Genomic DNA, 25,840 nt, shown 5'->3' on the forward strand with positions numbered 1-25,840 from the left:
TCAAGTATAAATATACATCATTTGATACCAAAGTCAGAATCAGCCGTGCTATTGTATTTCCCATTTCTATGTGTGAGTGTGAAAACTGGACAGTGAAGAAAGCCGACCAGAGAAAAATCAACTCATTTGAAATGTGGTATTGTGGACCACTAAAAAGACAAATGCGTGGGTCTGAGAGCAAACCAAGCTGGAGTTCTCACTGGACGTATAGATGGCTGAGGCTTTCAAAGAAGCTAGTCTCTTGCAGCATAAAAAGCAGGAATGGAGGAGGAGAAGGGAGAAAGAAAAGTGGGAGCACCTATAAGACTGACTGGTTTTTATTTTAACATGAGCTTTTGTGGATATAAATGCACTTCTTCAGATGCAGGACAAAGTGATACTGGGATTGTCATACCTTGGGTATACATCACCATGGACAGATATGGCTGCCCTGATGTTTGGAGGACCTGAGCAGGGCTGTTGCATTATTCTTGACGAACAGAAGACTAAGAAGTGAGTGCAGATCCCCCATCTCCTTTTCTTGTCAGCTGTGTGAACGAGATCACTGATTCCAAATCATGCCACTTCAGCTTAGGATGAATTTGCGCCGTCTCTTTACTTATGCCCAGAAGAGGGTGCTATGGGCAAGCAAATGATGCCTAGAGTGGCTGTGAGAACAATAGCTTCCCAGTTCTCCCAAAAGTCAAGACTTTCAGAAGTTAATTCTAATTCCTCATTTGCTGGTCTATTGCCAGGTGTTCTTGCCTGGCAGCTGGAATCCTAGAGGGTCTTTCGCTTCAGTTGCTCAAACTTTTAATGCCATCAAGTTCTAAAGCTACATGTGGGAAGACATGGATTTTGCAATGCATGTCATAAAACGACTTCTTAACCTTGAGATTTATTGATCCTCACTATCGGCTCCTTGGCTGACAGCACTCCGTTGGAAGTACATAGACTGATGATAGATGGCCACACATGCACACCTGCAAGGTTGGCCGTCATGTAGACCGCAGTCGCCCTGAACTAAGCCAAGCATACAGTGGCTTCTTGGAGGTGGCTGCTTGAAAGCATTAAAAGCTACAGCAAGAGATAAGGCATTTAGAAACTTCATCTGGCCCCGGATTTGAAGCAAAAAGAAGCCAAATAGACAACTTCAGGAGTGAACATTGGAAAGAGATTGCAAATCCTGTGGGCTTTTGCAAAACATCAGCGTCCATAGTTGCATGCCACTAAGTCAGATTTGCAGATCCAAATCAAAGCCCTCCTGCCTGGAGTTACACCTGTGGAAGATACTTCCTTCACCAAGTGTCTGTGATGGAGAAGTGGGACAACAGCGCAGGGGCTTCAGCTTTCCACATGCCAGACTGGATGGTGAGTGCAGTGCTGGCCAGCTTTCTTTAGTGAGCAGCAAAAGGGTCTTGGTTGGAGCTGAATTGATTCACACCATGCTTTATGCATGCCTTTGACTAGAGCCTTGTCAAGTCTGAAGCAAATGTGATTTTTGGCTTATGCCTGTGGTCTTAACTGTCCAAACTGATTTATGAGTGAACAGCTTCCTATCTAGAATGAAGCCTACAGAGGACCCTTGGTATCTGCTGGGGTTTGGTTCCAAGACCCCCCATGGATGCCAAAATCTGTGGATTCTCAAGTCCCATTGTATACAATGGCATAGTAAAATGGTATCCCTTATACAAAATGGCAAAATCAAGGTTTGCTTTTTTGAATTTCATGTGTGCGAATATTTTTGAACTGTGCTTGGTTGAATCCATGGATGCAGAATCCATGGATACAGTTAGCCGACTGTATTTTTCCCTATCTTTCCCATAGAGTTTTCTCCCAGATTTAATCTAGGCATAAAGCAGTGTTTTAGATAAGGACAGCTTGTTGGAAGGAAGCAGATGAGGTAGCCACCTTGGGTGCCAATGCTATCAGAGGGTGTTGGAGCTGGATAGTGAATCCATTCTGTAAGGGACTGGAAAGAAAGAAAGGGGCACAGGAGGGCCTCTGTGCCAAGGCCAGCCATAGAAGGACATTCACATGGATTGTATCCCTGGGCAGTTAATGGTAATGGGGTGCCATTTGAATTTTCCACTGTAGGAAGCAGTCTCTCATACTGGCCCCTCATTTCCAAATCTCTCTATGGCCTAATTCTTGAGCCACAGGGCAGCTTGTGTGGGTGGTTTTGGTGACATATTTGATTAGCAGGTTGCAATGCTGTCTTTGTTGGAAAGTGTACTAACTTTAAGGTGACATAAAGATCCATCTCTTGTGGGAGTACATGCTCCCATTGTGTAGGTTCCTTTCAGCTGTCAGTAATCAAATTTCTTCTGATTTCTGCAGAAATTGCCTTCTTTGATATTTTCCCCCTAAAATTATTCCATGTACACTCTTTTCCGTCTCTGCCTTAACTTTTTCCCCAGAGTTTGGAAAAATTGTCATTTTTTCACTCCTAGCATCCCTCAGCTACTGTGACCAGTTGCAGTCCAAGAAAGGAACTTTTGCCATCTCTACTTTTTTGCCTCCTGTGTCCTGCACTTTGAGATGACCAAGAGATAATAGATTTGGCTTCATTTTTTATAAGGACACTCATTTACCCCGAATGTGAACTTCTTAGACTTTGCATGCTCCAGAATTCTGTTCTCCTGGCTTTCTCAGAATGACTGTCACTTTAGCTATGAAAAATACAACACTAACTCTTTTAAGATCCTAACCTTTATTTGAAGTAGTACCGAAGAAGTGATGTTTAATGAATAATTCTTCAAAACTGAATCCTGGAGGATAGTCAGGTGTGATACCATGATAGGATTTGTGAAATCTCTTTTTAAATTCTTGTCTGCTACTAGAACTAGAACTGAACCCATAGGTTTATCTCTGTTGGAATTATTTTAGCTATCAGGAGGTAATTTATTGCATAGCATGCTTTGATTTATATCCTAGAGTTTGGAAGGGATTTGTATGTTTTTAATTGCATTGTTCTTTTGAATTGTAAACTGCTTTGAGTCCCAATTTTCAGGGGAAGACAGGATGCAAATATCATCACCATCATCTCATAGATCTTGTTGGTATAGGACGTCCACTTGTTATGGGTAATAGTTCTTACTACCACCAAAGGCTTCAACCCTAATTACTACTTCTGGCATCCCCAGAATTAATGTTTATGATATACCTTGCAGTCACTTGAAGTCCTCCATAGGCTTTCCTAAAGTGTCAGGATGAATAAAGTGAATTGGGCCTCAGGGGCTGCTTGGGGAGGAGTGGATGGGAAATTTTCCTTCTATAAATACCCTTAAATAAGCTTTCTGTTATTTACAAAAATTCTGCTCTTTCCTTTCAAGCACAAAGTGAATTTCAGGGAAGTGTACATAGTGCTTTGGGAATACAGTACTAAAATACAGTGCAAAGACTGCAGATAAACACTGGAATGCATGCTTTCCATTCTAGTAGTATTCAAAAGAGATAGGTGTGTTGTTGCATGAAAAAATGCAAGGGATTCTAGTAGCACCTTTGACTGGGAAAAATAAAGTTCTAGCATAAAGATTTGGGGACTTCCATTTCCCTTCACAGGTGCTACATCTATCTCATCAATGATAACATTCAGAGAAGGGCCTCAACTCACTGGCCTAGTGCACCAGCAGGCTAGTAAGTTGGGAGCCCTACCTCCAGGTATTTGCATCCTAAACCGTCTGATTTTGTAGAGTTTTCTTAGGTAAGGGATACTCAGAAGTGGTTTGTCATTGCTTTCATCTGAAACATAGCCGGCAGTACCCAATGTGGATTATATTTTGCTATGTTTTTCGATTCAGGAAGATGCTTATAGCAGGTCTTATAACATATGAACTTCACATAATTTGTTCAATGAAGAAGAATACATGAATGCTTCATTAATGCTTATTTTTATCAACTATCTTTTTTATTTGATATATTTATTTTATATACCTTATAATATTTACTGTAGAATATATTGCAGAAGATATCCAGATTATACACATTATAGAGTTCTTTGTTTTTTCACCGCCCTCTTTTCGGTTTTGCTACTCTCTGGAGCAGCAGAAAACAAGCTTGCTCCATTTTCATTGTGACACCCTTTCAGATATTTAAACATGGCTATCATATTCCCTCTCAACCTTCTCTTCTTCAGGCTAAATATACCCAGCTTTCTAAGCAGCTCCTCACAGGGCTTGGTGGTTTCCAGATCTTTCACCATTTGGTTGCTAGGTGGGTTTGAATTCCTGGTATTTCCAGCACCACCCAAAATGCATCTTCCTCAGGGAGTCTCTGAACGGTTGCTGAACAGTCCAGAACTAATTACACTTTTTTAAAAAATGCATTCAGAAACGTTTGTCTTGCTTTTGACAGATGTTCAAAATGGCTTAAAATGTGTGCATTAAAAGTTGGAGATTAACTCAGAAACTAAAAATGCCTGCTCTCACAGCAATGTAAAGTCATTTTTAACCTGATGTGTTTGTTCATGACCAGTCAGAAGACAGGCACCAAAAATGCTTATGAAAGCTTTTCTAAATAAAGGGGCGTTGCCCAATATTGTGAAGGGCAGTAAAGAGATTACCAGTTGTGCTTCTTGAGGGAGACCCTTCCATAATCCTGGGACTTCATTGGGAAGACTCTGCTTCTTGTCACAGATTGCTTTCCACACTGAAAACCAGAGTCCCCCAATAAACCCAGTAGGGCGATTTGCAGATCAGAGCTGAGAAATGTTGCTTTTCTGGACTTGAACTCCCATAGTAACCTGGCCAAGAAAGAAACTGGAATCCCCCTCACTCCCCCCCCCCCAAAAAATTTCCTTGTTCTGTGTAAGATACTTCCATCCCAAAATAATTTGAACGGAACATCAAACAGTCAGAGGAAGGAAAGTGCTAATATCCAGGAGCACTTTAGGAACCGTGTAAGAGATTTTTCAAAATGTACCTGTGATGCTTGTGAGATTGGGTTCTCCTTACCTGTTGAAGGTGTAGCTTCAGTGTGATGCTATAGTCACAGCACAAAGCCAGAACAAGTAGATTGTGAATCTCGGTTGGAGTCTTATGTCTGATAAGAAAGCTACAAATTATGTACCTGTTGGATATGGAGGGAAGGTTGGCTTTGTCATTCAGCTGCAGAAATTCAGTGCAGTTGAATTAGATGCTCAAGAAAAAAATGATAATTCATAGCCTGGCTTGTCCTGCCATTTGCGTAGCCTTCAGAAAATATTTGAGGTATAGCAATAGTATGTCTGTTGTGGCTCCTTTTTAGTAAGCATGAGGTTTGTGTTCTTTTTAATTTAAAGTGTTTGCTTTGTAATCAGGCAGATATTGTTGGTGTTGTGTGCTTTCAAGTCGTCACCGACTTATGGTGACCCTAAAGTGACCCTATCATTGGGTTTTCTGGGGCTGGGAGTGACTTGCCAAAGGTCACCCAATGGGTTTTCATGGCCAAGCAGAGAATTGAAGCCTGATCTCCAGAGCCCTAGACCAGTGCTCAAACCACTACACCACACTGGCTGTCTCAAGCAGGTATCTACAGTAATAAAACTCTTCAGGATGTCATGTGCTGACATTGGGTCTTTTCAGTTCGCTTTCTCCTTTCTGGGCTTTACCATTTTTGGACTCGCTGGGTGTCCTTGAGCACACGATTGCCCATCCAAACCATGTACCTTCTGTTCATGGTCTGAATATTTTGACATTCGGATTCAGCACTTTAGCTTTTCCCTTTGTCAAAAATCATAGAAATAACTCATCATTGGCTGATTCCTGTTACTTGTTTTGAGAGGAAGGGCAGCACGCCAGGGTTGGACAACTACCACATATGATGTGAAAATCCAGGCACTGGCAGCCATCTGAATTTGGTCATTAAAAAAGATTAGTCATTGGGCAACGGCCATTGTTTTGGTGAAAGGGGCCTTCATTAGTTCTGGGATAAAAGCCTCGTGGGATCGACATGCACGAAAAAGTCTGCACCTTGAAAGATGCTGATAATTATGTGTACATGTGTATGAGAGAGAGAAAGAGAGGCTGAGTTTAAGAACGATAAAGAGTTAAAAGCATCGGTGTTAATCCTCATGTGACATTCTAGCTGCACACTGGAATCTTAACCACTCTGCTAAATCCTTAAAAGCCTTGGCACTACAGCCTTAGTCTGAAGCATGAGAATTTGATGCAAGCAGCTACCTCTTTGTAGAAAGTGGAGAAAATACCCTGAGGACCTTCCCCCTTGATTCTAAGGAGCCCACATTGGAAGCCTGGAAAGTTTCTTTTTTATAACCCACCACCCATGTAAGTCCGCTGTTCCTGGCAATAGCAAACGATGGTGGTGTACATTACCAGTAGGGCCAAGGGTGGCTTTGAAAAACCTCCTCTGTGTGCCTCCCTCCTCTTGTGTTAGCACCCAGAAACGGATGTTGTTTCATGTGAGAAAGTAGGGCAGGTGATAAGCATCTTGCTCTGTAACCAAGACATTGCTTTTTTAGGTTGCTGTGGCCACGTGGTTTTCCTTTCCTGACCAACGAAGAAGTCTTAGATGCTGACAAGTTTCCCTTGGTGCATTGCCTTAATACACAGCCCTGTTTGGAGAGCCAGAAGTACAGAGTTCAGTTCTTGGGCGGCAGGCTTTTGCTGAAGCCCAGTAGCCCTCATCCCCAACTGCAAACAATATCTCTGTTGTGACAGCAGGAGAATGTTCGAGATAAGCAAACCCTTTGGTCTGTGTAGTCGGTATAGTTAAGGTTTCCCAGGAGCTTATTTCCTTGACCAAATTTTCCAGGCAATTTGTGGTCTGGAATGAAAGTTTTCTCATTATTATTGCCTGGCCTTGGCCCAGCTCAAATAGCTAAAGGTTTTACTTTTGATGGTGGGAGTGGATTTTGGCATGAAAGCACTCCAGGAAGCTAGGAATTATTTTTTCAAATAGTATAGTTTGCAGACCATTAAAAGTATTTTAGAGCCTTTGTTAATGAATGAACAAATGGCTGGACTTTGGGATGACTGCTGTAACAGGTGTTGATGGAGGGAGGAATCCTGTGGGGTGAATACAGACGTCTCTCTCTCTCTGCATGTTCTTTTTTTTATACCCCGCTTTTTGCTAAAACAATCAAAGTGGTTTACAACACTAAAAAAATACAACCATATATACAGAGTATTCTCCCCTTAAAAAGAAATTAAACAATATAAGATTAAAATTACATAACAATTAAAACCTAAACAGTGGGCAGAGTCATCACATATATGTGGGGGAATCACCACATGGCCGAGCAATTTATTTTGGGAATGCTTGCCGGAAGAGATCCGTCTTGACAGCTTTCTTGAAGCTGTCTAAGTTGGTAATTTGATGGATCTTGTCCGGCAGGCAATTCCATAGACTGGGAGCAGTTGCAGAAAAGGTCCTCTGGGAGGTTGCAGTCAGTCTGGTCTTTCTAGGCTGCAATGAATTCCTCCCAGAGGACCTGACTCTATGGGGCAGATTATACGGAAGTAGGTGATCCCTTAGATAAGTTGGACCCAGACCATGTAGGGCTTTAAAGGTTATAACCAACACCTTGTACTGTACCCGAAAACTAATAGGTAGCCATTGGAGTGACTATAGTATTGGTGTTCACTCCTAGATGTTCCGGTAATCTACCTGGCCGCCATATTCTGTACCAGTTGTAGTTTTCGGACTAGGCACAAGGGTAGTTCCATGTAGAGCTCATTGAAAAAATCAAGTCTTGAGGTCACCAATGCATGTACTACAGTTTCGAGGTCCCCCCGGTTCCAAGAAAGGGTGCAGTTGGCGTATCAGCCGAAGCTGATAACAGGCGCTCTTGACCATCGCATTCACTTGACTTGACATTTGAAGCGACGGATCAAGAAGCACCCCAGACTGCAAACACAGTCCTTTGAGGAGAGCATGAACCACTCTAAGACTGGAGGTGGCAACCTGATGCCGGGTTTGGGGGCCCCTACTGTTCAGTTTTGTAAGACCCCAAACTTCTCATCCTACCTGTGTTGTGGGAAAGGGGTTGTTTGAGGAATACCTTGGCCTTTATTTGTTGTTGTTAACCACCTCGAATTGATTTCGACCCATGACGACCCTGTAGATGAGACATCTCCAAGACTCTTTGTCCTCCACTGCTTTGCTTAGTTCCTGCAAACCCAAATCTGTGACCTCCCTAATAAAGTTCATCCATCTAGCATGTGGCCTTCCTCTCTTTAAGCTTTTCTTCAACTTTCCTAGCATTACTGTTTTTTCCAACCCCTTCTCATGATCTGTCTGAGGTACAACAGCCTCAGTTTTGTCATCTTGGCTTCCAGAGATTTCTTGCTTGATCTGCTCTAGGACCCATTTGTTTGTCTTTTTGGCTGTCCACAGGATCCTCAGCACTCTTCTCGAGCACTACATCTCAAACGAATTGATTTTCCTCCTAGCTTGTTTCTTAACTGTCCAGCTCTCACATCCGCACATGGTAATAGGGAAAACAATGGCTTGTACGATTCTAACTTTTGTGCTCAGTTGTATACCTTAGTATTTTAAGATCTTTTCTAGTTTTATTAGATGCATTTTCAGCCCTACATACCTGGAGTAGGCTGGTGGATACTCATGCTAAAAGTAACCTGATTCAGGTGGGACCTCTTTGTTAGTCAGCAGGAGAGGGTGAGTTTTCCCTGACATAATTTTTTAATGTCATCTGAAACAGAATCCATTTTCACTGGATGCCACTCATATATTCAGCACAGTCCCTTTACACATATGTCTTAATCAGCCACTACTGTGACTGGGTTCATAACACTTTTCTTGTGTAATCCCAAGATTTTAAGAAGTATCAAAGAGAGAGAGAGAGAGAGAGAGAGAGATTTAGCCCAGTAAAGACTAAGCATGGTTAGGGACAGAATGCTTGCTGATTGTTGCAGGAAGAAACTGGAAATATTTCTTCAACATTAAGAAGCATCATGTGTTTCTGACCACTGTTGCTATTGTTGTTGCGTGCCTTCAGGTCTTTTCTGACTTAGGAAGACCCTATGGTAAACCTATCATGAGGTTTTCTGGGGCTGAGAGTGTATGACTCGCCCAGGCTCATCCAGTGGGTTTATATGGCTGAGCAGGGAATTGAGTCCTGGTCTCCAGAGTTATAGTCCAATGCTCAAACCACTACATCATGCTGGCTCTCCTATTAAGATTGCTGATGTGTAAAACTAGAATAGCCATAGCAGCTTCATTTATATACTGCTTCATACTGAAATAAGCACTCTCTAAGCGGTTTACAACTGTAAACTAATTGCTCCCAACAAGCTGGGTACTCATTTTAGCGACCTTGGAAGGAGACAAGCTTGAGTTGAGCCTGAGCTTCTGGCTGGAACTGAACTCGCAACCTTATGGTTTGTGAGTGAGTGGCTGTGGTACAGGAATCAAACCACGGCACCACCAGTAAATAAATGGAGCCCATGTCAGACTCAGTTTCAGCAAGCAGAGATTTTGTCATAGACAAAAATAATAGACCAGTTTTCTCTCCCAAATACCAGTTGTTGTATTTATTTTAACAAGGGGTGTATTTGTAGTTCAGCATGCAGAAAGGTTTTACTTTGGAATTCCCTCTCACCTGCATTTGAATCAGTACTGTCCAAGGAAGGCCGTGTTACGTTATTCTTCTGAATTGAAACTGCTGTAACAAAGACTCTCTCAAAGGAATAGTCTTTTCTGGACTTCTTTAATCTAGCCCATTTGTGATCATCCAGTCTGTCCTTGTAATAAACCCCTTCTTCCAAGCCTTTTAGAGTTTTGTGCACACTGTGTCATCTTCGTACAAATGGTTAATCATGGCAGCTTCCTTTTTCTTTCCCCTTTTTGATTTGCTGAATTCTCCCTGGATTTCAACAATTGACTTGCCTTTTGTCTCTGGGAGAAACCAGAAGATGATATTCCAGGAGATTACTATGAAACCCATAAAAACTAGAAAGCAGAAGGTACCCAGATGGAGCGCTGCATACGGGAAAAGCATCCCAAGCAAATATATTCCCATCCAATGGAGACTCATGGAGATGACTAATGCAGCAGGTCTGGACGACACTGTGAAGAGTTCGATTATGACAGGGAATGTTGCTCCAGCAGGACCCATTCCGTAGGCCAGGATGAAGAGGAAGATGAGCCCAGTGCTGCAGTAGGGTATCCAGAAGGCTCTGTCTTGTAGAGAGAGCGCAGCTGTTAGGAGTGCCAAGATGAGGATCATAACACCATATCCCCACAGTAGCAGTTTCCGCCTACCAAAATGCTCTATGAGGATGAAGCAGAAAATGGTAGCACATAGCTCGCAGGCCCCTATCCCAATAGTCACATAGGAGATAAGCCCTTCATCAAACCCAGCAGTACTGAACACATCAGAAGCGTAGAAGTAGACAGCACTGATACCACTTAGGGATAATGAAATCCCTATGGCAATCAGCAGGTATAGCTGGCACCGCATGGACTTCTCTCTCAGGAGCTCCCAGACATTCATGATTTTGGCTTCTTTCATGGATGCCTGCTCCTTCAGCATATCATCCACTTCTGCTTGGTGATCCCCTTCACCCCATAGCTGTTTTAGAGCTTTCAGGCAGCCTTTTAAATCTCTTTTCTGGGTCAAAAGGTAAGGTGGGGATTCAGGGAAGAATGGAGTGGTGACCAGGATCCCCAAACCTAAAACTCCATTGATGGCCAACAGGAGTGGCCAGAGAGACTCAGTCCCCAAAAGTTCATTTTGTCCTGCCACTTGTCCTAGGAATTTCCCCAGGGTTGCAAAAACTGCAAGAGAGACATTGATGAAACCACGGAGGTGCTTAGGAGAAATTTCTGCAAGATATTGAGCTTGGATGCAGCAGCCAAGACCTGCACTTAAACCATATAGGAGTCGCGCAAGCAGAATGATTTCAAAGGTCTTTGCTATTTCACTGGTACCAACAGTCACTGCCGCTGCCATCATAAGTAGGCTATTGAATATTAGACAGTTCTTTTTCCCATATTTTGCAGACAGATACCCTGAAGACCAGGATCCTATCAGTCCTCCAATGCTGAAGATAGACACAATGAACGACCATAGGAGCATGAGGCGCTCTTCGTCGACAGGAGCGTTATATCTCTCCACCCAGGTGTCATTGATGAATGCCTTGATGTATGGTGAAGTGAAATTGATCACAGAGACTTGGAATCCAAAAAGGAAGGTTCCGCCCACGCCTGCAATGATGGCCATGTAAAGGACTTTACGATACAAAATCAGGTTTGAGCAAAAGTTTGCCATCTTCTGACTTGGAGCCCTTAATGGTATTCTGTTCAAGCAGTAGATTCCTTTTGCAGTAGCAGCCCAGCTTCATTCCTTCTCTTTACTGATTCACATTATGAAGAGAGAATCAGACTCAGGGGGCAGGCAAGTTCAAATATGACTTTGTACTATTTGGATGCCATGAACTGTTGCCTACTTTTGTGGTAGAGTTCATTCACTCTTGCAAAAGAATATATCTTCTGCTCAGGAATCTCTTTATTTGGTTAACCGCTCCTGACACATAGTGTTCTCATTGAGACCATTGAAGCTCTAGGAATATGTTTGGAGTTTTTTGCCTCTCTTAGGCTGCATCTGCAGTGCAGAAATAATGCAGTTTGACACCATTTTAACTGCCATGGATCAATGCTGTGGAATTCTGACATTTGCAGTTTTGTGAACTATTTAGCCTTCTCTGTCAGAGAACTCCGGTGTCACAACAAGCTACAAATCCCAAGATTCCACAAGATGGATCCGTGACAGTTAAAGTGGAGTCAGACTACAATATTTCTGCAGTGAATTTTGTCATTTGTTCATGTCTAACTTTGCGCACTAATTTAGGAAAAGCAACTTTCTTTAGATGCTCATAATTATAGGGCCATGGCCCAATGGTGGATGACCTACGCAGGAAACTGGACAGGGGGAGTGTGTCCCTGTTGGTTCTCCTGGACCTCTCAGCGGCTTTTGATACCATCGGTCATGGTATCTTTCTAGACCGCCTCTCTGGGATGGGGCTTGAAGGTACTGCTCTACAGTGGCTCCGTTCCTTCCTGGAGGGGTGAACTTAGAAGGTGGTGCTGGGGGACGCCTGTTCGACCCCCTGACCATTGACCTGTGGGGTTCCTCAGGGGTCTGTGTTGTCCCCTATCCTGTTTAACATATACATGAAACCGCTGGGAGAGGTCCGGAGTTTTAGGGTGCGGTGTCATCAATATGCAGATGACACTCAACTCTACTACTCCTTCCCACCTCAATCCAAGGAGGCTGTCCTGGTTCTAAACCAGTGTCTGCCACCTGTAAAAGGCTGGATGAGGGCAAACAAGTTGAAACTTAATCCAGACAAGACAGAGGTGCTCCTGGTCAGTTGGAAGGCAGATCGGGGAATAGGGATCCAGCCTATGTTAGATGGGGTCACACTCCCCCTGAAGACACAGGTTCGCAGTTTGGGGGTAATCTTGGACTCAGCTTTGAACCTGGAGGCCCAGGTCTCTGCTATGACCAGGAGTGCTTTCGCACATTTAAAACTTGTATGTCATCTGTGCCCGTTCCTTGAGAAGCCAGATTTGACCATGGTAGTACATGCCTTGGTTACATCCCGTTTGGACTACTGTAATGGGCTCTACATGGGGCTGCCTTTGAAAAGTGTTTGGAAAATTCAGCTGGTTTAAAGAGCTGCTGCCAGGCTATTAACAGGGGCAGATTACAGAGATCATACAATGCCCCTGTTGAAACAGCTTCACTGGCTGCCAGTTTGTTTCCAGGCACAATTCAAGGTCCTGGTTATTACCTACAAAGCCCTACATGGTTCAGGTCCACACTATTTGGCAGACCATTTCTCCTGGTATGAACCGGCCTGGACTCTAAGATCCTCTGGGGAAGCCCTTCTCTCTATCCCAACATCATCACAAACACGGTTGGTGGGGACACGAAAGAGGGCCTTCTCGGTGGCTGCCCCTAGACTCTGGAACTCCCTGCCCAGGGTGATCAGAACGGCTCCCTCCTTGATGGCCTTCCGCCGGCAGGTGAAGACCTACCTGTTCACACAGGTATTTAGGGAATTACTATAAGGACAGACTGGGATGTTCGATGTTGGACCAGTTTAAAAATTCTTTTCAATGTACTTTTTATTTTATTGTACTATTTTTAAAAAAATACTGTGAAGCTGCTCTGAGTCCCAGTCCTGGGAAAAGAGCAGGATACAAAAATAAATAAATAAATAAATGGCCCCTGTGAAAAATTGGATGCAGAACTGTATAAACACTTGGTGTAATGTGAAAATAGGATTCAAGAGTCTGTAGCCACTTCATAGGCCCTGAATGTGAAGTTTGCCATAAAATACAACTTCCTAAGAATCTTTGTAAAACTAATTTCTTGCCCACTTTGCTGTAAAGATGAGCTAGAGGCAGATTATCTTCTGCCTTTCTAGGATGTGCTGAGTTAGGCATCTCAGTGTGCATTTAATTAATACAAAGATTGATTTCTTCTTTTCTAGACATGAAACTGAAAAGCTTTACTATCTTTGGATTCGGTCCCCTGAAGCCTGTAAAAATTTTGCCAGATTGATTTTCTTGCAGGCATATCCACTCCTCATGTGAAAAATGCTTTAGTTCACAAATTTATTGCATTTGTCCGTGCCAACTAGACAGTTCATAGGTTGCATTCCCATTCCACAGATAGAGAATGAATACTGAGAGTGAAGTGGCTTTCTAAAACTTGTCTAGGTTTCCAAAATGCAATTTCAACCCATCTTATTCAAGCCTCCCATGTAGCTGTTTCCTTGTTGGCATATCAGTGGTATTACTTTGTTGGAATATCACCCCAGACAACTTATGGCTGAACAAGCACACACATCTCTGTGTGTGGTGTGTGTGTGTAGAAAATTTTCCACGGAAAAGTATAGTGTTGGACTTTTTCTGGATGATTTTCCTCAGAAAATTTTCCACCCCACATCTCTCTGGCTGGGAGAACTACTAGTTAGCAGTCTTTTCACATTGGGTGCCTCTACCAGTTTTAAGGCAAAAAAAAAACCTTCAGTGTATTGAGTGTGAACTCTGTCAGTAGGCAGATGGATTTTAGACTCTTTGTCGGCATCATGGTCAAATGTTAACACTTGTTCAGTGGGATAGAAATTTAATTTATTGAAATCAAATAATCTTAGAGTAGGAAAGGACAGCAAGGACCATCTAACTCAACTCCATGCCATGCAGGAATACACAACTCAAGCATTCCTGAAAGAGGTGGCATGATAGCCATGTTTAAATATTTGAAGAGATGTCATGCTGTGGAAGGAGCAAGCTTGTTTTCTGCTGTTCCAGAGAATAGAACCCGAAGCAATAGATTCCAACTACAGGAAAAGAGATTCCATCTCAACATTAGGAAATGTTGCCGGTCTCTTTCTTTGAAGGTTTTCAAGCAAAGGCTGGATGGCTATCTCTCACAGGGAGTGCTTTGATGGTGTCTTCCTGCATGGCAGAATGGAATTGGACTGGGTGGCCCTTGGGGTCTCTTCCAACACTGTGATTCAATTATCACTGTTTAAAGACGAGATCTGGCTAAAGAGTTTCACTTTACTCTGACACCTGCCTGTTACCAACCTGCTTATATTGTTCTCATAATGATTAGGGTGGGAGATGGATCATGCCCTGCATACTTCGATTTTATTTATTTTGCTTCTGCACTATATAAACCTTGGTAGTCCATCTTCCAGTGATCTTGCCTGGCGTGCATATGTGGGTTTACACCCCAGCCCAAGGAACCAGTTAACCAGCCACAGAGATCTGCAGTATTATTCATAGCATAGTCTGGGTGGAATTAGTTGCTTAGAGGCCCATTTCTACCACTTGCTGTAGGGGGATGTTGGGACCCATCAGCTAAAGCAGTGCTACTCAGAGTGGTAGTCTATGGGCTGGTGTCTGACTGTGAGCGCTTTGCTGACAGACTGTGACATGTTTCCAAGAAAAAAAAAACAATTATAGCCCGTGGGCACAAATTTGGTCCTGGTCTCTGTCACACTGGAAAAAACTAATTGCTGATTCCCCCATATTAATATTTTAAGAAGTAAAGGACTCTAGACCACCTGCTGCAGCCATTTATTACCAGCAAAGCTTATCTTGAGAGGCCAGCGTGGCATAGTAGTATGAGTGTTGGATTATGACTCTGGAGACCAGGGTTCATTTCCCAGCTTTGTCATGAAACTCACTAGGATACCTTAAGTCACACTCTCTCAGCCTCGGGGGAAAGCAATGGCAAACCTTCTCTGAACAAATCTTGCCATAAAAAAAACCCCATGATAGGTTCACCTTAGGGTCGCCATAAGTCAGAAATGATTTGAAAGCACACAACAACAATGGTGTCATGGTTTGAGCATTTTACTACTACTCTGGAGATCAGGATTTAAATTCCCACTTGAACATGGAAACCCACTGAGTGATCTTGAGCGAGTCATGCTTCCTCAGCCACAAGGGAAGGCAAAGGCAACCTCCTCTGAACAAATTCTGCTAAGAAAACTCCATGATCGAATCGCCTTTAGGGCTGACATAAGTAAAAAATGACTTGAAGGCACACAACAACAGAGCTTATTTTACAGTAGACATGTGTGCTAGTTTCGGTATCAAACCAAGTCTTGGAAAGGCCTGGGATTACAGCTAGCTTCTGTTCTTTTATCCTTGCAAGAGTGATGGTGCTTGCAGTGTTCTGTGGCCTGAAGAAGAAGAGCCCTCCCTCCTTGCCAACAGTCATCTTCTGGCCTCTTAAGAAGAAGAGCCCTCCCTCCAGTCCATCTGCCTTGGTCCAGGCCTCAGAGGGAAGAAGAACCGCTGGACCTCATCCCCTTTCCCACCACCATTCCCTTTGCCTTTTGTGTCCTGTCTTTTTAGAGTGTAAGCCTGAGGGCAGGGAACCGTCTCATTAATAATAATAATAATACTGTAATAATAATAATAATAATAATAATTGTAAGCCACTCCAAGAGCCTTTAGGGCTGAAGGGCAGGGTATAAATACTGTAAACAAATAAATAAATTCTGTGCCTGCATCAGTGCCCTTCTGGGGATCTTGTAATGTTCATAGAATCATAGAGTTGGAAGAGACCACAAGGGCCATCCAATCCAACCCCATTCTGCCATGCAGGAACTCTCAATCAAAGCATCCCCAACAGATGACCATCCAGCCTCTGCTTAAAGACCTCCAAAGAAGGAGACTCCACTACACTCCATTAAGGGAGTGTGTTCCACTGTCAAACAGCCCTTACTCTCAGGAAGTTCCTCCTAATGTTGAGGAGGAATCTCTTTTCCTGTAGCTTGCATTCATTGTTCCATTGTTGAAGGAGAACATTACAGATGTCCAATACATGTGATGTGCTCTCTTCTTCTTGGAAAGTATGTGAAAGCTGTTCCGCAGCCCTTGTCCTTCCTCATTCCTTTTCCTTTTCAAGGAGGTGCCAGAAGGAGGGGAGACAGAGGGCCATGCAGGTGTGAGCCCCATGTAGGTGCCTTGAACCACACAGTGTTTTTGCACCGGGTCTTGACCCTCCGAAGGACACCGAATTCCCTCTGCCAGTGACCTGACATTTACAGAGAGAGGCTAGGGCACTCTTGACCACCAGGCTGGCCAGTAAATGCTCTCTTTGTTTCAGGGGCTCATTAGTTAACTTGGTTCTAACTTCCCTCTGTTTAAACATAATCTGACCCTGAGAAAAAAGACGAGGGGGAGGAGGGAGAGAGGGAAGGGGTGGGGATGGGACCCCAGTTAAAAGGTGCCTAATTAGCAAGTTAATTATAGCAGGCAAGAAAATGTCCTGGTTATATAAATCAGCTATTGTTATGCATGCACAAGCCAGGCCTGGCTGGAAACCCCAGCTTAATGATTTTGAGATGAGGGGCACATAAAATAAACTTAATAAAGGAAAAATGGCATGAGGAGGGAGCAGATAGGCAGTAAAAGGCTTTCTTTGCCAGCCTCACACAGCAATGCCTCGTTAAACGTTGGGGTTCTTTCCCTGCTAAATGAAAGCCCCCCCCCCCATGACGAGAGATTGGAAGCAAAGCAGGCCGGAGGGAAGGAGTCCTCTTTACCTCCGGCAACCCTCCTCCCCTCCCGTCTCTGCCCCATCTTCCCTCCCCAGAAAAAGAGTTGAAACCAGAGCAGACAGGATCACTGGTGCGGGGAGGTATAAAGGAATAGCCGGCCACCTCTCTGGAGGACCGGACGGGGTGGTGAGTGGGCTCTAGATAGCACCAGCGCCATGCCGAACCAAAAGAAGTACGTCGTGAACGGTGGCGAGTCGGGGATTAAAGCCCAGGTGAGGGAACCCTTTCTGTTGGGTACGGGAGCAGAGGGGATCCTTCTGTCCTGCCTCCCCCATTTCTTTAGGGGGCAGCTGGAGTCCCAGGACCAGCGCTCTCATCTGTCTAGCTCAGTTTCCCACAAGGTCAAGCGTGGAAGCCTTTGATCAAAAGGGCTGGTTGCTAAAAGGGTCTTTGCCTCCCCTCAGCTTTGCCAGGGTGCTGGATTATGCAGACACACCTGTTGGTAGAAAAATCTTTCCTCTCATGGCAAAGGGTGCTCCTAGGCTCTGGTGTTTTGATGGAGAACAAGACAGTCCTGGCTGGTCTCAGCACCATTTCTTTGATGATGCATGGATGAGCCCTTGCTGTACTGGAAATCATGGTTGTCTTCTGGCAAACATCTCACTTCAAACATTGACAATAAAGCAGCATTTGCCTCATTGCAATTGGTCAGACTCAATAGTTTGAGTGTCTTTTAGGGGCCCATGATGTGTCCTTTAAACAAAACAAATCAACAAGCCCCCAAAACCCATTTTTTTCATCTTCCAAGAGTTTCTTATTTCTTGAAATGGAATATCCCTGTAAGCAAGCTCTCCTGTCTTATTCTGGCTTTGGCATCAGAGTTATCTGATAAACTTGGACAACTGAGACTGCTTGTTTATATACCATTAGAGGTTTTTTCCAGGCATTTTTCTTTGAGGGGAGCAAACTCAAGAACCTTGGGGTTTTTTGTTTTAATGCTGTGCATACTGTACTGCCTCCAAGAAAATTCACTGAAAAATCATTTTAAGCTCCCCAGTTCAAAGTTCCCTTTTTGCCTTAGAAGAGCCAGAGCACTAAGTACATCTGACAATATTTTATACACTGACTGGCAGTGGCTCTTTATGGCTGTTTAGAAGCCTTTCCCAGTTGTTTCCTTACTTGCCCAGGGCCTGTGTTTCTGAAATGGGTCTGGACCTAATTCCATGACTTGCTAGTAAGCTCTTCAGGCGCAAGGGATGATTGGGGAGATTGGGATGGTGCTGGCAAAACATCTCTTCTGTACTGTTCTTCTCTTTCTACTGGGGAACAGGCTGCCATCATATAAGGCCTACTTAGCTCTGCTTAACCTGGAGTTTCCTCCGTCTCTTTTTGTGATCTCTCAATTCCTCTACTCTTTGGGGAAAGGTAATGTGGCAACTTATACAGTGGGCCATTGGTATCCACTGGGGTTTGGTTCCAAGGTATCCTTGGTTCCAGGATACTGCTATGAATATCAAAATCCGTGGATGTTCACGTCTCATTATATATAATAGCATAATAAAATAGTATACCTTATATAAAATGGCAAAATCAAAGTTTACGTTTGTGAATTTATATTTTGCTGTTATTCTTAACTGCCCTAGAGTCGATCTTGACTCATAGCAACCCTATGGATGAGACATCTCCAAGACTCCCTGTCCTCACTGCTCTGCTTAGGTCCTGCAAACCCATATCTGTGAACTCCCTAATAGAGCTCATCCATCTAGCATGCGACTTGCCTCTCTTTCAACATCCCATCACCTTTCTTAGCGTTACTGTTTTTTCCCAATGTGTCATTCCTTCTCATGATGTGTTCAAAGTACGACAGCCTCATTTTTGTCATCTTGTCTTCCAGGGAGATTTCTGGTTTGATCTGCTCTTGGATCCACTTTTTTTTTGGGGGGGGGGGCTGTACACGGAATCCTCAGCACTCTCAGATATTTTAATTTTTTCAGACTATGGATGATTTAATCCATTGATAAAGAACTTGTGGATATGGAGGGCTGATGGTATACTATACTCCATTGCAAGTTGAAATTTATATTTCTGAAATATTTTCAAACCATGGATGGTTTGAATCCATGGATGAAAAATCCGTGGATGTGGATGGCCATCTGTACATTCATAGAATTGGAAGAGACCCAAGGGACATCCAGTGGCCATCCAACCTCTGTTTAAAAAGCTCCAAGGAAGGAGACTCTGCCACCCTCTGAAGGAGTGTCTTCCACTGTCAAACAGCTTTTACAGTAGGAAGTTCTTCCAAATGCTGAGGTGGAATCTCTTTTCCTACAACTTGAATCCATTGCTCTGGGTCCTAGACTCCGGAGCAGCAGCAAACATGTTTTTTCATTCTTCCTTATGACATTCCTTCCAATATTTAAACATGAGTATCATGTCACCTCTTAACTTTCTCTTCTCCAGGCTAAACATATCCAGCTCCCTAAGCTGCTTCTCACAGGGCATGGTTTATAGACACTTCATCATTTGGGTTGCCCTCCTTAGGACATGTACTTACTGTAATTTTTTTTTAATTTTGCCCTAGGAAGATGATCAAACAAGCACTTGTATATGATACTTTTAACAAACCACCCTCTCCTACCACCTGCCTGCTGCCTTAGGTCAGATGCATGGGCCCTTCTCTGTATCCTGCTGGTTGTAGAAGAAAGGTTGGGTGTGGGATGAGAAGAAGGATCTTCTCTGTATTTGTTTCCAAACTATGCAATAGCTCGATTGGCCACATCAAGTACTGTACTTTTATTGGTGGAAAAAGAGTGTATAACTAAAATAGGCATGCAAACACAAACACATAGCCAAGGGATGTTGGCAATTCATCTTCAGCTGCATCAGCTTGGATATCTAAAGACCTCTCCCCTGACATCATGAATATAACTGCTTTTTGGAATTATTTCCAGATTGATCCCATTGAAACTAATATCTGAAAACAGGGATAGGTGAATTCTAAGGGATAAATTTTTGTTTCTAGAAAAAGAAATGGGGCTTTTAAACACTACAGGATTAGAGCAAGTAGACCATTGAGTTGTGTGTGCTTTGGTAATTTAAAAGTGGATGGTGTTATGGAAGACAGTAGTATGATGTGTGCAGCTTATGGCTGAAGCAAGCAAAGTAGCCGAGCCTAGAAACATGAACACTTGTGTACAAATTGTGGAGGACAGTTGAAATACTTATGGGTTTCTCTCAATCTATTAAGCAAGATTCATGGTGAACACATTTGCAAATTTGTCTAATTGTCAACAGAAGCAAGTGGTCCTTGACCCCAACAGCAAGACTGGAAGTATTGCATATTTGGTCTTTTATTTTCCCTCACTTTGCTAAATCTAGTTTTCTCTCTTCACAGATCCAGTTTGCTGACCAAAAACAAGAATTCAACAAGCGCCCCACAAAGATCGGCCGCCGTTCCTTGTCCCGGTCTATTTCTCAATCGTCAACAGATAGTTACAGCTCTGGTATGTATCATTGTCCCAGTCTCTTCTCAGTATCACTGTAATCCCTTCTCTTCAAGCAAAGCTTTTTGTGCTAGTGCAAACCAAATTTTCTAATCCCATCTAAATATGAAGATGGTCTTGGTAAGAGACATTGGTTTCTTGGCACCAGTTATAATTGTTGTTGTCTTCCTTCCAATCTTTTCCAACTTTGCTGACTCTAAAGCAAACCTATCTGCCTTCAGATCGTTTCCAACTTATGGTGACCTTAAGGCCAACAAATTCTTGGCAAGATTTGCTCATTGTGGGGGTGTTCCTTGCCCTTCCTCTGAGGCTGAGAGTGTGTGACTTGCCCAAGGTCACTCAGTGGGTTTCTGTGGCTGAAGAGATACTTGAACCCTGGTCTCTGAAATCATAGTCCTGCACTCAAACTGTACCATGTTGGCCCTCAACCAGGTATGATTAGCATTGGGAAATTGCATTAAATAGATTTTGATTTTTAAAAAGACAGTCAACTGGTAGTTTATACAATGGTGTATATATCACATTTCCTAATACCTGTAATGTGAATACTTATAAAGATGTTTATATTGTAATTACAATATTATTGTTATTTTCTTTTCTTATATCCCACCTTTCTCCCAGTATTGGGACTCACAGTGGCAATATAGGGACTCAAGGCAGCCAGTAATGTGGTGGAGGTACATCAGACACCTTACAACATTTCAAAATTCCTTTTATTGCATCAAATAAGAAATGTAAAATGGTATCTTTCCAAATTAATGGTTCAGTCAATAAAATATAAACAATTCCCCCCCCATAGAACCATTACATTGAATCATAGAATAATAGAGTTGGAAGAGACCACAAGGGCCATCCAGTCCAACCCCCTGCCATGCAAGAAATCCAAATCAAAGCATCCCCGACAGATGGCCATCCAGCCTCCATTTGAAGACCTCCAAGGAAGGAGACTCTATCACCCTCCGAGGAAGGAGTGCATTCCACTGTCGAACAGCCCTAACTGTCAGGAAGTTTCTCCTAATGTTCAGGTGGAATCTCTTTTCCTGCAGTTTGCATCCATTGCTCCGGGTCCTAGTCTCTGGAGCAGCAGAAAACAAGCCTGCTCCCTCCTCAATATGACTTCCCTTCAAATATTTAAACAGGGCTATGATATCACCTCTTAACCTTCTTTTCTCCAGGCTAAACATCCCCAGCTCCCTCAGTTGTTCCTCATAGGGCATGGTTTCCAGACCCTTCACCATTTTAGTCGCCATCCTTTGGACACGCTCCAGGTTCTCAATGTCCTTTTTGAATTGTGGTGCCCAGAACTGGACACAATATTCCAGGTGGGGCCTGACCAAAGCAAAATATAGTGGCACTATGACTTCCCTTGATCTAGACACTATACAGGTACTTCTATTGATGCAGCCTAGAATCGCATTGGCCTTGTTAGCTGCCACATCACACTGTTCACTCATGTTCAACTTGTGGTCTACTTGGACTCCTAGATCCCTTTCACATGTAGTTTCATTCAGCCAGGTGTCCCCCATCCTATATCTGTGCATTTCATTTTTCCGCCCTAATTGCAGTACCTTACATTTCTCCCTGTTGAAGTTCATTTTGTTAGCTTTGGCCCAGCTTTCTAGTCTATTCAGATCATTTTGAATGTTGGTCCTGTCCTCTGAAGTATTAGCTATTCCTCCTAATTTGGTGTCATCTGCAAATTTGATAAGTATGCTCCCAATTCTGTCATCCAAGTCATTGATAAAGATGTTGAATAGCACTGGGCCCAGGACAGAGCCCTGTGGGACCCCACTGGTCACTTCTCTCCAGGATGAAAAAGAGCCATTGTTGAGCACCCTTTTTTTATCCATGGTTTGTAAATGTTTTTTAAAATATATAAATTCCAAAAAGCAAACCTTGATTTTGCCGTTTTATATAAAGGACACCATTTTAGTATGCCATTTTATTTAATGGAACTTGAACATGGACTTTGATATGCATGGTGAGGTCTTGGAACCAAGCCCCAACAGATATCAAGGGCTCACTATACTATCTCAGATTAATAAAATCTTATTTTCACAAATCAGCTGGAATTTTAAGTTTATATTCAATGTATCAGGAAACCAACTGAAAACATACCATGCCAAATACATTTACAATTGCACTAATTTGAAATAGATCCACATACAATTCATACAAATAAGTCCTAGCAGTTACAGGTAAGCAACCAATTCTAATGAAGGGATTGATAAATGAGTGGAAGTTGATGGTAGGTTTCTTGGTAGACATCAACTGTGGTGACTCCATGTCAAGAGGCAGCATGCCACCAAACCTCAGTTGCTGGGGAGCAACACTGAGGGACCCTTGTTGTTTTCAGGGCAATTGTTTGTGAATTTATAGCTGGCTGTGTTGGAAACAGAATACCGGACTAGGTGGACCTTGGTTGTGTATTTCCTTAGAATGAGTTGTGTCAGTTTAAATAAATATTGTTGGAAAATGAGAGATGTACTCCAGTGTTCTTGGGGGGGGGGGAGTGTGTATGTTAAGCCTTGTTGTTTTAAGAAAGGCTTTTTTATTTTATTCAGCTGATGCATTTCAGGTGTGAATGAGCTAATTCTTCTATTTCTCTTTTTCTGTTATCGTAGCCAGAATTTCTAGCATTAAGTAGTAATGAATGGTAGGAGGTCCTCTTTATATTGTCAGTAGTATATTATTATTATTATTATTATATTTATTTATTTATTTATTTATTTGTTTGTTTGTATCCCGCATCTCCAAGCAGATCGAGGCGGCTAACAATAATAAAATATCCTTAAAACACAATAAAACAGTTACCATCATTATATCCCAACTCTCCCAAACCCACTCATCCACAAGTCTCTAATAGATATTGTGCTTATAAGTACTTGGACTGGTTCAGTTCAATGCAAGAATGTATGTGTGCTAAAACTTGCTTGGAAATTTCAAATAAGAGAATAACTGGTTTTTGACTGATTGGTATCTAGCAATTCATGGAAAAAGATGGCAACATTTTCAGATAGCATTTAGCATTTAGATGCTGAAGGGAACCTTGAACACATCCAGTCTCCTATGATTTCAAAAGGTACGCAGGGTGACCCTGCTTAGTACTTAGGCAGGGGGCCACCAGGAAATAACACCTAGAATTTCCTAGTATAAAATCATAGAATCATAGAGTTGGAAGGGACCACAGGGGCCATCTAATCTGATCCCTGGCCTGTGGGAATCCACAATCCTGAGATGGCTATCCAACCTCTGTTTAAAACCTCCAAAGAGGGAGACTCCACCATTCAATGAGGCAGTCCATTCCACTGTTGAACAGGTTTTATAATAAAGAAGTCCCTTCTAAAATTCAAGTGGATTCTTCTTTCTTATTATTTGAACTCACTGCTTTATGTTCTAGTTTCTGGTGCAGCAGGAAAATAAGCTTGCTCCGTTTTCTACATGGCATCTCTTCAGATATTTAAAGATGGCTGTCATGTCACCTCTCAATCTTCTCTGAGTTAAACATCCACAGATCCCCCAGTCTTTCCTCATAGGCCTCCAGTCCTTTATCATCTTGGTTGCCTTCCCTCTAAACACTTTCCAGCTTGTCAGTATCTTTCTTGAACTGTGGTGCAAGCTTAGAACTGCATTGACTTTTTTTGGCTGTCTAATCCTACTGTTGACATACATTTAAATTGTGTTCTACTAAGACCCTAGATCCTTTTCAAATATAAGGTTTTCAAGACAGATGCCACCCACCCTATATTTGTGCATTTCATTTTTCCAGTCTAGACGTAGCACCTTACATGTACCCCTTCATTTTGTTAGTTTTGGCCCAGCTCTTCCAAAGTGATCTTTGAATCTGCCAAGGTGAAGCTACCTGCTTCCTTAATTTGGTGTCATCTGCAGATTTCATACGCTTGCATTCTGTTCCATGATCCAAATCATTTATAAAGATGTTGGACCACACCAGGCCCAGGACAGAACCCTGGTCACATCTGTCCAGGTTGAAGAACAACCACTAGTGAACACTCTTTGGGTTTGGTCCTTCAACCAATAACAAATTGAGATAGGGCTTGTAAAGAATCTTGCCTAAACCCCTGGAAAGCTGTTTCTGCCAGACAGAGTTGAAAGTACTAGGCTAGATGGACCAAGGCTGTGAGTCAGTATAGGGTGTCTTGCTGTGTTCCTAAGGGCCTTTCATTGTTTGCCTGATTACTTAACCATTTGCTGATTTGAAACAGAAGAGTTCAGGAAACTGTTGCATCTGGCAGTGAAAGTCAGTATGGTGCTCAGTTCCATCCTGTCTTTGGAACTTCTAGTCATAATGACCAGTTATGACTCATCTCTGGCCTTGAGCATGACTTTTACTTGTGGGCCAGAAAGTGACCCAGGGAGATGTTCCAGCCATATGTTCCTGTGCATGTGCTAACACAAAGCACTTCTCTGCTGAGTGGAAAGATTCCAAACAGATAAGATGGATGTACCAAGAGTCTATTCACTGGACTCTTACGATAATGAAATACCTCCTGTGTCACAGCACTCAAGCTGGTCAGATCAGAGGCCAAGTCGGTCCCGTAGTAAGCAGGTAGATCAGGGTGAGTGGACCTGTAATTCATCCTTAACAAACTCACCAGGATTTGTCTGGCTTTACTGAAATGACTCCAAAGTTGACTTCTTGCATTCACATCTTGATGGTAAGGAATGCCATAATTTGGATCCTAATCCTGATGGTTATCTGGCAAGTTTTGTTCCTCTTCCATAAGCCTTGCAGAGCAGCAAATAAAAATATGCCTTCCCATGCGCCTGCATGGCATGTGTAGCACAAGGCGAACAGCTTGAACGATGGGATTTGTATGCTACAGTCCTTCTGTTGCATTGTTTCACTTTTACTTAACGTTGTGGTTGTATTACTGGGGTGGAAAATGATAAAAGCAAGCATGTAGTTCCATGATCAACTGAAAATTTCAGAGCAAATACTTGCTTAGACAAGCAAAATAAAATTGACACAAATGAATCCGCTTAAAAGATCCTGCTCTATAGGTGTATTTGGATTAACTTTATGGTTAATCTACAAGTGCTGTAGCTTTTTGCCATTGGCATGTCTCTGTTAAAGGTGTTGAGCAAATGGGATTTTCCATACAGCTTCCATCTAATCACAGTTGTTGGGGAATCCAGCCTTGCATTGCAGGAATCATAGTTAGCAATGACCTCCAGGACCATCCAATTCAAACCCATTCTGCCATGCAGGAAGACACAATTCAAAGCACCTCGACAGGTGGCCATCCAGCCACTGTTTAAAAACATCCAAAGAAGGAGATTACACTACACTCTGAGGCAGTGTATTCCACTGTCAAATAGCTCTTACCATAAGGAAGT

The 25,840-nt window shown here is 42.8% G+C and overlaps 2 protein-coding genes across 3 annotated transcripts in view; one reads left to right on the plus strand and one right to left on the minus strand.

The window, feature by feature from the left end:
• The first annotated feature begins 1,278 nt into the window (after window positions 1–1,278).
• AHCYL2 (adenosylhomocysteinase like 2) overlaps window positions 1,279–25,840 on the plus strand; it is a 62,343-nt gene continuing 37,781 nt past the window's right edge. Inside the window, exons 1-2 of one of the 2 annotated variants that reach the window (XM_042467625.1) lie at window positions 1,279–1,350; window positions 20,371–20,479. In XM_042467625.1, coding sequence (XP_042323559.1) covers window positions 1,294–1,350; window positions 20,371–20,479 — 166 coding nt within the window. In that variant the 5' untranslated portion in view covers window positions 1,279–1,293. Of the gene's footprint in view, window positions 1,351–17,224; window positions 17,249–20,370; window positions 20,480–25,840 lie in introns of those variants that run through there. The other variant, XM_042467624.1, reaches the window with a different exon arrangement.
• On the minus strand, window positions 9,459–11,327 carry LOC121930778 (solute carrier family 2, facilitated glucose transporter member 11-like). Its single transcript, XM_042467626.1, has one exon. It carries the CDS (start codon window positions 11,210–11,212, stop codon window positions 9,713–9,715), a length of 1,500 nt encoding a protein of 499 aa, XP_042323560.1. The 5' UTR covers window positions 11,213–11,327; the 3' UTR covers window positions 9,459–9,712.

Source organism: Sceloporus undulatus, chromosome 5 (genome assembly GCF_019175285.1).
Source record: "Sceloporus undulatus isolate JIND9_A2432 ecotype Alabama chromosome 5, SceUnd_v1.1, whole genome shotgun sequence".
Lineage (NCBI taxonomy): Eukaryota > Metazoa > Chordata > Lepidosauria > Squamata > Phrynosomatidae > Sceloporus > Sceloporus undulatus.

What these genes read in the sequence shown, in the direction of transcription:
- LOC121930778 (XM_042467626.1), bottom strand. Translation starts at nt 11,212, where the DNA reads ATGGCAAACTTTTGCTCAAACCTGATTTTGTATCGTAAAGTCCTTTAC.